At 46.7% G+C, this 12,066-nt stretch overlaps 1 protein-coding gene across 10 annotated transcripts in view; it reads right to left on the bottom strand.

Moving 5' to 3' along the window:
• Nucleotides 1-12,066, bottom strand: part of GALNS (galactosamine (N-acetyl)-6-sulfatase) — a 50,492-nt gene that overhangs the window by 22,390 nt on the left and 16,036 nt on the right. For 9 of the 10 annotated variants that reach the window (XR_013775598.1, XR_013775599.1, XR_013775600.1 and 6 more), the window contains 3 exons: nucleotides 11,480-11,616; nucleotides 8,968-9,070; nucleotides 1,896-2,017 (listed from right to left, as the gene is read on the bottom strand). Coding sequence is in view for 7 of the 10 variants with exons in the window: in XM_079316005.1 (XP_079172131.1) it covers nucleotides 1,896-2,017; nucleotides 8,968-9,070; nucleotides 11,480-11,616 (362 nt within the window). In the remaining 3 variants the exon portion in view is untranslated. The remainder of the gene's footprint in view (nucleotides 1-1,895; nucleotides 2,018-8,967; nucleotides 9,071-11,479; nucleotides 11,617-12,066) is intronic. The other variant, XM_079316003.1, reaches the window with a different exon arrangement.

Below are 12,066 nucleotides of genomic sequence, written 5' to 3'. Positions count from 1 at the left end.
AGCAGAATGTGCTGGAGAAAGGAAGAGTGGTTTGCTAAAAAGAGGGTTTCTATTAGGGGCTGCATAATAAACAGCAGCACAGCTCTCCAGAATTGGGTCATAATCTTGCCATAAAATTCAATCAAGGCAACAGCTTGTGAATATCCAAAAAATCAATGCAACCATATGAGAAATGATTGCAGCTGGAGCCCTGGAATTTATTCCAATGCTCACTCCATGGTGGTGGAAGGAACAGTGGAATCACAGAGGAGCAGGTGCTGCAAACACCTCTGAGGGCAGAGCTCCTCTGCCTCCAATCCACAAACACAAAAATCCCAAAATCACAGAGTATTTAGGGTTGAGAGTTCCAGAGATCATCCAGTGCAATCCCCTGCAAGGCAGGGGCACCTGGAGCAGGTGACAAAGGTGACACACACAGCAGGTAAGCTACAGTTCAGTTACTGCTATTCACTGCTTTGATTTTTGGAAAAAGACATTATTTCTATACACTCATTTCCTAAAACACAGAATCACAGAATCCTGGAATTGGGTTGGAAGGGACCTTAAAGCTCATCCAGTGCCAATCCCTGCCACGGCAGGGACACCTTCCCCTGTCCCAGCTGCTCTGAGCCCTCTCCAGCCTGGCCTTGGCCACTGCTGGGATCCAGGGACAGCCACAGCTGCTCTGGGCACCTGTGCCAGGGCCTGCCACCCTCACAGGCAGGAATTCCATCCCAGTCCCCCACCTGTCCCTGCCCTCTGGCAGTGGGAAACCATTCCCTGTGTCCTGGCACTCCAGGCCCCTGGGAAATAAAACAGTTGTTAAACTGCCTGGCTCTCACCTGCAATCCCAGCCCACTTCAGTTTCACTGAGCTGTATTTACAGCCCTGGAGCTGCAGCTGTGCTTTGTTCATTAGTGCTGGAATGCAGTGGGAGCAGAGCTCCCAAAGAGCTTTACCCACTGCTGATGCACCTCCAAAGTGCTCTGTTAAACCAGAGAGAATGGAAATATTTTCCCTCCCCTCCTCTCTCCAGTGAAAACACTCAGTGGACAGCACAGGCTCAGTTCCTCTGGAAGGAATGGGCTGAGTGTGTCCACTCAATTATTCAAAGCAGTTGAGTAATTGCAGCCCTGTCAGCTCAGGAAACATCTCTGCCTCTCCAGGCTGCTGCACAAACCCAGCTGTGTGCAGGCAGCCCCAGCAGCACTTGTTCCCTCTTGATTTATTTCCACACTCTCCCTGTCAGAGCCACTGCTGAGGGATGAGGCTGAGTGTCCCTGGATTTGCTGCAGGCAGGGAGGGAAGGAGGGAGGTGGGGACACCTTGGCAGTGGTTTTTTGGAGGTGGCAGGGCTTTTTGGGGGCTCTGCTGGCTGCTGACTGCATTGTGGGAATCTCTCAGGGCATGGTGTGTGCCACAGATAAATATTACAATAGCAGGCTTAGAGGAAAATGGGTTCAGACAGCCAGGAGAGCCTGAGGAAGGAGCAGGGCTGGGCACAAAGTCCTCTTGCTGAAGAAGGAGAAGCTCCCCCAGCTGGGGTAGGAGGCTGGAAGGTTTCCAGTGTGCCCTGCAGAGATTCCAGCTCCACACAGCACTGCCTGCTCCTTCCCTGGACACAAAACTCCCAGCTCTCCCCAGCACTGTGTTTGAATGTGACTCAGCCCTGTCCTGTCCAAAAATTGGTGTTTTCCTCCCCAAGGAGGAGGACACAGAACAGGAACAGGCAGGCTGACAAGTCCATGTGCACACTCATCTCACCTGACCACCAAAAGAAGGTTTGGTCCTTTCCTTCTGAGAAAAAGCCACAATTTCCCAGCACAGCTTTCTGGGACAGTTTATAAGCAGATTTCAAGAACCAGCTATCAAATTTTGAACCCTGAATTTTCATGAAAGGCCCTGAAGTGGCTCACCTTAAAGGGTACTTCTCACCAGGGTCCCTGCCCAGGTGGAAGAGCAGGGGCAGGTAAGTGTGCTCCTCCTGGGTGTGTGTTGTCACTCCAGCCACACTCTGGCCAGGACAGAAATCAATGCCCTGCAGGAAAAAGGAGAGAGGTCATCAAAGGTGATGCAGCAAAGCTTGAATTGATGCCACTTTTCTCCAGCAAAACACCCACAAACCTCAGGATTATTTTAAACCACCACTTCCATCTCCAAAACACATTCTGAGTTGGTGGGGTAAAACAAGGTAAGTGGTGTTGCACTGACACAAGAGCTGAAGCAAGGCTGTGCCTTCTTGTCTTATAAAAATATAATCCAAATAAAATATTCATTAAAATGAAATGGCAGAACAAAAGACAAAGAGGTGGAAGCTTTTAATCATAAAAATTCTGCACGTGGAAAGGATTTTCTGGCTTTGGAAGGTCCCAGGAAAATGGGATCACTTGGCACTTCTGATCCAAACCAAACCCAGGAGAGACATCCAGATACCCTGAGAGGCTGCAGGCACCTGAAGATCAGTTTCTCTGAGAAATGAAACAAATCTGGTTAATTTGATAAAAACTGGTGTGTTCTCAATTTGATTCAGGACTGGGCATGACAGTGGGGATGGAAATGCTGCAGGAAGTGGAGACATTCCCACATTCCTGTCTCTGACCCTCTGTGGAGGCACAGGGTGGGATTTTCCCTGGGTTTGAAGGGCACAGCTCCTTCCCAGGGAAGCAGCTGGGAGCAGCAAGGGTTAAGTGCTCAGTGGGCACTGGAGCTGGCAGCTCCATCTGCCCCCAGCCCTGCTGTGCCAGCTGGGAGCTCCCTAATTCCCTAATCCCTGACCTGCAGCCTCCAGGGCCACCAGAGCCCATTTAAACCCTGGCAAGAGCCAAAAATGCAAAACTCATTTATTTCCCTGGGCAGGCAATAAAGCAGAGCCTGCCCCCAGCCCAGCCCAGCAAGGCCTGGCCCCAACTGGACCTGTTAAAACTGGTTTTACAATTCCAGCTCCCACGCTGCTCCTCACAATCCCAAAGTGCCCTGAGACAGGGAGAGCAGGGAATGTTCCAATGGAAGTGGGAAAGCAGCTGCAGCATTTGCTTAGAAAACAAACTGAAAAGGCTCTTTACAGATGTTGGTAGGATTTGATTGGCAAACAATTTTCTAAAAATACCCCGTGTTTTTAATGGACAGCTGGTCAGTGGAGCAGTTAATATTCTGCTTTTCAATAAAGCAAGAAGTTTAGAAGCCCATGAAATCCCATTTATCTGCACAGGGCTATAGATTCCTGAATCACTGACTGGAAAAATAAGGGAGTTGCTTGATAGGTTGGAGTGGCCCCACCAATAATGGACTTTAAATGGATATAAAACTGATTGACCTTCCCACCCTGTGATGCCACAGGCCTCTAAAACACACAGGGAAAAGAGATTTTTGTGGGCTTTTTTTTTTTTTTTTTTCCCCACAAAAGGACCAGTTAATGAAAAGGTATCAAAGCCTCCATAACATCCAAATTATAATTTGGATGCAAATCAAACAAGCAATTTAATTAAGAGCCTGCTAATTGGTACAATGCTCCTCGGCTGCAAATGCTTCAGTGTGAAAGATTTTTGTCTCTTGGGTGTTTGTTTAGACATTGCTCTGTTTCTGTTTTATCTTGTGTTTCCTAGGAAATCCTTGTAGCCCAACATAATCCCAGAGATTCCCAGGAAAGAAAGTGCTGGGACAATTTGCTTAAAGCCACCAGCTTAAAGCTACCTGTCATTCCAATTTAAGCACCCACTTGAAAAGCAGTCTAGTAGAGAAAAGTCAAATAAATAAAGAAATAGGTAAATAAATAAACCCCTCAAGAATACCATTTTAGGACATTTCTAAGGCATTCCAACTTTATTCCTGTAAATAAAATAGAATATTGCTATTTTTATGTACTCTGTGAGTCAATACTTAACCTGTAGAGATTTCAAGGATTTTCTATTCATCAGCAAATGAGTAATGAAAGATATAAATATATAAAATTCAATATTATTTATTTTGTATAGATAGGTCTGGTGATGTCTGGAGCTGGAAAAGAGCCAAGAGCTGCCTAAGCCTGTCCTACCCACCAGGATAACACCACCCAAATCCACTCTGCTGTTATCCCTGAAAGCTCTTTATTGTCACACCGGTTATAGCAATATGCAGGGATCCATAATTTCCTAATTTTTGTCCCTGCTCCCTATCCAAGGTACTGACTGGAGTCCCCATCCCTGGAGGGGCTCAGGGATGTCACAGGTTGGATCCATGACCCTGCAGAGCTTTTCCAGCCTCCAGGATTCTGGGATTTGCAGAGCTCACTGATCAAACACAGCACAAAGATCACTCCTTGTGCTCCAGCAAACTCTTGGAGCTTTTCTGCTCCATCACAAAAACCTGAAATCCAAACCAGGAGCACCAGGAACAGCCCAGCTCTTACAGTATTTCCACCACCACAAAAACCTGTTTGCTGCAGGAGAGTTTCCAACAACCCTTTCTCCCGATTATCCTGATTAAACCCCACCATCCCCTTCCCACCAGGTGAACCTTCCAGCCCTGTCCTTCTCAGCAGCCACCGGGCTGTTTTTCCATGGCCGGGATGCAGCAGCCTTGGGCTGCACAGCTTTAATTTCCCGAGCAAACGGCTCACAGATGCTGTGTCAATATAGACATGAGACAAACACAGGCGGCTGCCAGTTTGGGCTGGCGGCCAAGAGATGGAATCACCGCTGGTGTTAACGGGAGCCCTCTGGCAATTGCTCAGCCTGGCTCCAGCCCAGGCCACCTAAAGCAGCTCCACCCGCGGCGAGCCCAGCGCAGCTGCTCATTAACGCCCAATAATAATCATAATTGCACAGGTAATAAACACTGTCCTTGCCCTCCCGCCCATTCTCGGTGAAATCCTCTTCAGCTCCAAGTGTAGGTGCCAAACTTCAACGCCGTGCTCTTAAAAAAAAAAATTGTTTGTAATGCGTTAAGAGGCTGGAAGAGCCCCCGGAGATGAGCTGAGCTGAGCTGAGAGGGGCAGCGCAGCGATCGATGCCGAGCAGCACAATGAAATGTCATTATTTGTGAGGTTCTGCTTGACTTCACACGGCCGCCGCAGAAAAGGTTTGATCGATCCCTTCAGGTGGGGGAGAAGGGCAATGGCCGAGCGTGGCTGCGATAAATTCTGCGGCATTCGGGTTAAAACAATAGCGGCACCCCGCGCTCCAGCAATCCCAGAGCACAAAGGTTGATGGTATCAGCCCCTATCCCACAGCCAAATCCACTTTTTTTTTTCCTTCATTATTTTTTTCCCCCCTTCTTGAAGTGTTCTTGGGAGGTGCAAGGGTGGCTCGGTGCTGGATGCTCTCGGTGGCAGGCAAAGGAAATTTCCTTTCTCCTGCTACCTCCCATTCTTGCCTTCTCTATGCAGCACTAAACCAGGGAATTCCTGAGGACTTGCTGCTTACTCTGGTAAATTTATAGAAAACACTTATTTTCCCCCCTTTTCAGACACCTGCTTTCAAAAAAACCCCATCATTTTACAGGTGGCTGCCAGTAAAAATCCTGTGTGTTTTCACTGTCCAAGAGGGATCTCCCCAGCTTTATCCCCAATTCTCCCTTTGCTCCTGCACACATGGCTATTTTTATCACAGCTGATTTTTGCTACTAGGGAAAAAAAAGGTGAACAACAATGGAAAAGCTTGATATCCACCAGTCCTGGAGCACCAGGGACTCAGCCTGTGTGCAGGAGGGAGATTTTTCTGCCTCTATCAAACTGATTAAAAATACAAACACATTTTTCAAGTCAGGTTTTCTTTCATCTTTCTCTGTCCCATTTATCACCTCCTGAATGTCAGAGATGTCATATTATGTAAACATGAGCCACCTATATAGATGGAAGGCAGGTAAACAGCTCCAAATAAGCATCCTGTGCAATCCTCAGGGAAAATGTCCCACAAAATGCTCACTCCCATTTGATTCTGTGGAGTGAGCTTTCCCTTCATGCTTTCAAGAGACCACCCCCTCAAGAATCAAAAATTCCAGTTAATCCAGCAGAAAAAGCAGCATCAAGGTATCCTCCAGCACTGAGAGAGACTACAAGACTTCCTGACAGGAGTCAGACTAGAAAAAAATAAAAGTGCTTGGGGGTTAAAAAATAAACAAACAAAAGCTGGGAAGAACAGAACAGCACAATTCATCTGTGTGTCAGATGACAAGTTCCTAATCCCAGGCCATAAGGCAGAGGATGCAGACCAGTAAGGGCATGTTGCTGTCCTGGGACTGGAGGATGACTGTAAACCTGTGTGCTGCCTGCATGGGATGTTTCCAGAGCAAATATTCTGAGTGCCAGATGGAGAGGAGCCTTCAGAGCCCTGTTGTGCTTTGCTAGGCTGTGCTTTCTGCAGGCTGTGCCTCCCTGGTACATTTTTATTTGTGTGTACATCCTTTATTACTGAACCAACTCACACCCCAGTCAAACACAGCTTTGCAGGTGAGGGGCCACATCCTCCCTCACCATCCTGCTCATCCCAAACAGACCCAGGACAGGCACCAGCTCCCCATTTTCCAGCAGCAGCATGAAAATGGGGTCCTGGCTGCTTTAGTGAGATAATTTCATCTGAAAGTCGAATAAAAATGTGGATTAAACCCAGGGCAAGTTTTCTGTATCAGTGATTTTCCACACAGTCAATTAGCGAGGGAATTCTGAAAGTGAAAGGAAAGCTGGCTAAAGCCTGTCTGTAAAAATCATGAAATATTCACCTACCCATTAAACAAACCTCTTCAAATTGTACAGGCAGCTGTTCTGCCACATCTGGCCAACTTCAGCTCCCTTTCCAATGGATGACAAGAAACCCACATATTCCAGGTCTGACTGGGACCTGCACACAGAGAGTTTCATGTCTGGAAGCCTCACTGGATTCACAACAAGGACAGACCTCTGAAGACCACACAATTAACAAACCCTCATTAGCTGGAGCTCTACTGGGATGGCAAACCAACCCTACTGAACAAACAGGCCAACAGTCAGAATTCCAAATGCCACAGATGTGCATGGATTTATAGTTGTTTTTTCAAATGGAATTAGCAAACAAAGTGGCCCTTTTGATTCCAGAGTCCAATATCAACACAGCTGGGAAGCCCAGCCACTGAAAGAGGGAACTGTGCTGTAAGGTGAGCTTAGAAACTCCTCCAGCAGGGCTGGGAACTGTGGAACTGCTCTGCATTCTGATTTATTTCTATTTTTAAACTTGTGAGGTTTGTAATTAATGGCTCGAGGACATGAGGAGAATTGGAACAAATCTCAGCCTCAGCTTCCTCTGCATGTTGTTAATGGCTGCTCTGGCCACTAATGTGCTCCAATTTTCCCCACATCAAGCTCATGTGATCCAAGCTGCAGGAAAGAGAGTGGATTTGTAATCGTCTCTCTGATGTACAGGATAATTGCTGACTTTTATCAGACAGCAGTTAAACAAAGACTTGGAAAGAAATAAATATTCCTTAATTGCAGCACTGCCACTGCTCACAGTGGGAGAGGCTCTGGAAGGAGTAGCTGGTCCCCATTATCACTGTTACACACTCAGGGGTGTAGGAATGAGTTTTCTGTGCAGGGATTTATTTCTTTCCCAATTGGAAGTGTGGGTATGTGCTTTTATCACCAGGGAGAGCAAGAATTCCTGTGGGAAGAGCAGGAGGCCACCCCTACACCCAAACACACAGAGGAGCTCCCAGGGAAAACCCTCCACGGGTGATAAACAGGTTTTACTCACACACAAGACAAATAAATGATCTCATTTTATCTGTGTGCAATTAGCACTGAGACAGAGCATAAAATACATTTCTAGAGCCAACTTTCCTTTCCTCCTTGCTGCCTGTAAAACAAGCTTTGACTCCTGAAGCACTACAGTCTGAAAAAAGACAAACACATACATTTCCAGCCCTGAATGGAAATGACTCCCTTGGAGCTGAAGTTTCCTTCTACCCCCAGGACATCCCAATGAAAGAATCTCTGCACTTTTATATCCACAAATGTCACCAGCACTTAGTTCTGCACCTGTGATGCCTTGAGGACCTTCCATAAGTTCAAACAAACAAACCAAAAAAAGCATTAAAAAATAAAAAACCATGCAAACAATCCCTCCCCAAGCCCAGGCTGCTGTCAGGATTGCTGAGAGCTCTGTCTGAAGGGATCTGCTGCAAGGCACACGTGTGAAGCTGCCACTCAGCAAATGCCCCAGAGTTCAGAGCCAAGAAAGACACAAAAAGAAAAGGAAATAATGGTGCTTAACATCTGTGATCAGCCAGGAAATAAATAAAATAAATGAAATGTTACACATAGTGTGATGTGGGCTCACAGTGCTGATAACAGATTAAACACATTGATTTTACTGTTTTCAACCACTGCTGTATTTTCCACTCTGCCTTTCCTACAGCTTTTGTTTTAACCCATCACAAACCCAAAAAGTTTCAGTTCAATAGTTCAAAATGGATGTTTTGTCCCAGGAATTGTGAGACTCTTGGTCAGTGTGACATCAGGCTCCAGACCTTCTCAAAATCACAGAATATCCTGAGTTGGAAGGAACTCAAAAGGATCAGGCAGTCCAACCACAGGTGAACATCTAAAAACTCAGAACTCAGCAGGGAAGGTTTAGTATTAAAGGAAAATAAGTGTTGATTAAAGGGAGCATCCCTCAAAACAACTTGGAATTTGCTCATTTTCCTCTTTTTGTCCCTGATGTCAGGAGAGAGGGGTCCAGTCCCTTCAGGGTTTTTTAGGACCATGGAATTATTTAGTTTGGAATATCCTCTAAGATCACTGAGTCCACTTGTTCCCCCAGCACCACCAACCCATGTCCCCAGGTGCCACATCCATATTGGTGTTAAATAGTGGGGTTGGGACTCCACCACCTCCCTGGGCAGCCCTTTTGGGGCAGAAATATTCCTGATATCCAACAGGAACCTGCACAGCAGCTCTGGGGAGACTGAAGCATGGTGACACCCCCCAGTGTATCCATCCCCAGGGTTCCAGTGACTCAGGACAGGTCCCTGTGCCATTACCTTGCTGTGCTCCTCCAGGGAGTTGCTCCAGGTCCAGTAGTGAGCTTTGTAAAGCCCAGCTCTCACTGCCATCAGCTCGTTGCCACGATAATAGAAAATGGGCCTGGAAGGAGAGCAGAGCTGCATGAGAAACACCAAGAGCCCAGGCCCAGCCTCCTGATAAGGGCCACAAACCCCTTAATGGCATCCCACTTCCCATGTGGATATCAGGCAGGAACAGGCTGCCTCCTAATAGTCTCCTCTGCAAGGTTTTCAATTAACATTTCTTAAAGTGTTCATCAAGTTGAGAGCTCACACGGTGCAAGAATGAAACATTATCCAGCTTGGCTGCCAGTGATTGTTAATCCTTGAACTCTCAGCCCCTGGGATTTCCTCTGGAGCGTGGCAGTTCCAATGTCAAACAGCTCTCAAGTGCCTGCCTGGGAGGGCAGAGTGGAATTCAGGGGCTCTGGGATGCTCAGGCTCCTGTTGCCAGCTCTGCCAGTGTCACACAGGCAGGGTGGCCACGAGGACACCAGATGCTGGATGACATCTCTGAGAAACTCCACATGGAAAAAGCTGGCAGCCAGACATGCTGTGTTTTTGATTCCTCTCCATTTTCCCCCCCCCCCCAAACCTCACTTTGCAGCATGTAAACATGCTGCTAAAGCTGCATTTGTTCCCAGAGGTTTCCCTAATTAATAATTCATCCAGGAAATGCATCTCACTGGCTGCATCTGTGCTGTTCCCTGGGTATCCCAGCAAAGTTCCTGTTGGTTTTCCCAATAAAACACTCCTGTTTTTTGGGTTTTTTTTGAGGGAACAGCACAAAATTATACTGGAAGGGATTATCTGCAGAAGAGGGGGTTGATTTGTTGGTGCAGCTGCTCTCTGCAGCTCTTTTGGGTTGCTGAGGGTGGAGCTGTTTGTCACTGTCTGGGGGAACCTTTGTCTTTCTTTCTCAAATGCCACTCCAAAAACGACTCACTCTGGTGATGCCACCCGGAAAAACCTGCCCCTAAATGCAAGGTGAAATTTAAATATCCCTGTCTGAATGACAGGAGTGGCCTCAGAGCTCTTTTAGCCTCACAGTAACCATGAGCCTCCCTCCTTTGTCACCAAGAGCTGCCACCAGGAACAAAGGGGAAACAAGTTTGTCCCCGGGAACAAAGGGAGAACAACTTGGTCCCCAGGAGGAAGGGGAAGCTGCTCCCAGAAAATCCCATTCCTGCATCCTTAACACACCTGGAAATGAAATAAAGGCAGCAGGAGAGACCTGCCAAAGTGCAGCACCTGATCTCAACCAGTGGCATCAACAAAACCTCCCAAAAAATATTTCACCCAGCACTCCAATCTCCTTTTCCTTGCCTTCAACAGCCAATATTTGACCAGATATGTGCCCTCCTGAATGAAGGGTTTAGGGTTTTCCTTTTAAAAAAATACATTTTCTACTTTGAAGAAGGATTCCAGCTTGCACTCAGTATTCTGATATAAATTATTTCTTTCCCCACTCTCCATTCACCTTTGCCTTTTTAAGCTTAAAGAACACAAAAACTGCATCTCCTGGAAAGGTTTTGGGGGGCTGTGAAAACTTTATCCTGGTCATGTCTAGGGGAAAAAAAAAAAAAAAGGAAAAAAGCCACAATGTGCTTTGATTGTAACTGAAACAAGGGGTTGATGACTACACTGAAATTTCCTTTTAAAACAATAAAGAAACTTTCCCAACTTCCAGAAGAAGGAAGCCAGGCTGTGTTTGAGGAACCTGCAAGCTCCTGGCAGGTAACACTCAGGTGTGCTCTTTGCTTAACAGCCACAAAAGGAATTTTCACAGCACAAAGGCTCTCATCCAACAAGGAAAAGAGCTCCAAAAATGTTTTCCATGCTTAAGTTTCATTGCTGTCTCCTAAAGAATACAAAGGTTGTAGTCAGATTTCCCAAATTCCTCACCAAATCCCAACCCTAAGATCTCTCCTGACCTCTGACACTTCCAATAAAATTCTGTTGGCAGGATTTGCTGTCAGGTCTTGGTGCCTGTGCATAAAGATTCTGGCTTTTTCACCCAAATCTATCCCTGCAGAAGCATTCCCAGAGCCAGGACTTTAGGAAGAGGATTTTCTTGGTGTTCTCAGCTCCTCTGCAGCAGCACAGCCTTCACCTCCCAGCCCTGCAGCAGGACAAGGACCCAGCACACTCTGGGCAGCTTTTGCAGTGATAAATAATGGATTTTCCCCTAGCCAGGCTCCAGTTCTCAGGCTTTTATCTCCTCTCCTGCCATATGTTGTTCCAGGGATCCCTGCTAACCCTGTGACATTTTCATCTGTCCCCAGACTCCACTGTATGGCAACATGCCACATGTCAGGAATTCCCACCTCAGCTTGTTCCAGCAGAGCAGGAGCACAGTGGGAAGCATCCATTCACTTTACATTAAATACCTGGGAGCTGGTGTTAAAAAAAAACCCAAAAAACCAACAAACCAGCCCCTATTTGGCATCCCTTCAGCCAGGAGCAGGGCTGGCAGCTCTGGGATAATCACCTGTCAATTATTTTGCCCTGCAGGAGGACAGGTAAAAGGTCGATGCCATCAATCTGTCTGTCACTGGGAGGCTGCAGACCCGCCAGGGAGAGGCTGGTGCTGAACAGATCCATCACACTGCCCAGCTGATGGCTGACCTGCAACAAAACAATCAACACAAACACATCTGCAAAGAGCCCTTCAGGAAAATCTATATGGAAACAGGTTCTCTCCAAAGCTCCCTGAAAATCTCTCCCTTTACAGTGCTGCAGTCACCAGCAAACTCCTCTGAAAACAACAAAGCAAAGGAAACAATTCCTATTTCTCCATTTCCAGGGAGAATTTCATTTTGATTCTTTTTTTTCCCATTTTCATCTCCCTCTCCTCACTCCTGTGTGTCCCTTTTCCAGGCATGTGTTGTCACAGGGCTCAACTTAATTTAGCAAATTCCAGCTCATTTGTGGATTGAAAAATCAGCACTTAGACCAAGGGAAAAAAAAAGTCCTTGATTTGTTCCCTTCTCCAGGTCATCTCTGGAGTCCAGAATACCCTGAGAGAGTTCCCAGAAAGCACAGGGATAGATGGATAATAACAAAAAGAGCCTGATG

This window comes from Erithacus rubecula (genome assembly GCF_903797595.1).
Source record: "Erithacus rubecula genome assembly, chromosome: 12".
Lineage (NCBI taxonomy): Eukaryota > Metazoa > Chordata > Aves > Passeriformes > Muscicapidae > Erithacus > Erithacus rubecula.
Note: the sequence above shows the minus strand (reverse complement) of the source record. Positions and strands in the feature narration are given on the sequence as shown.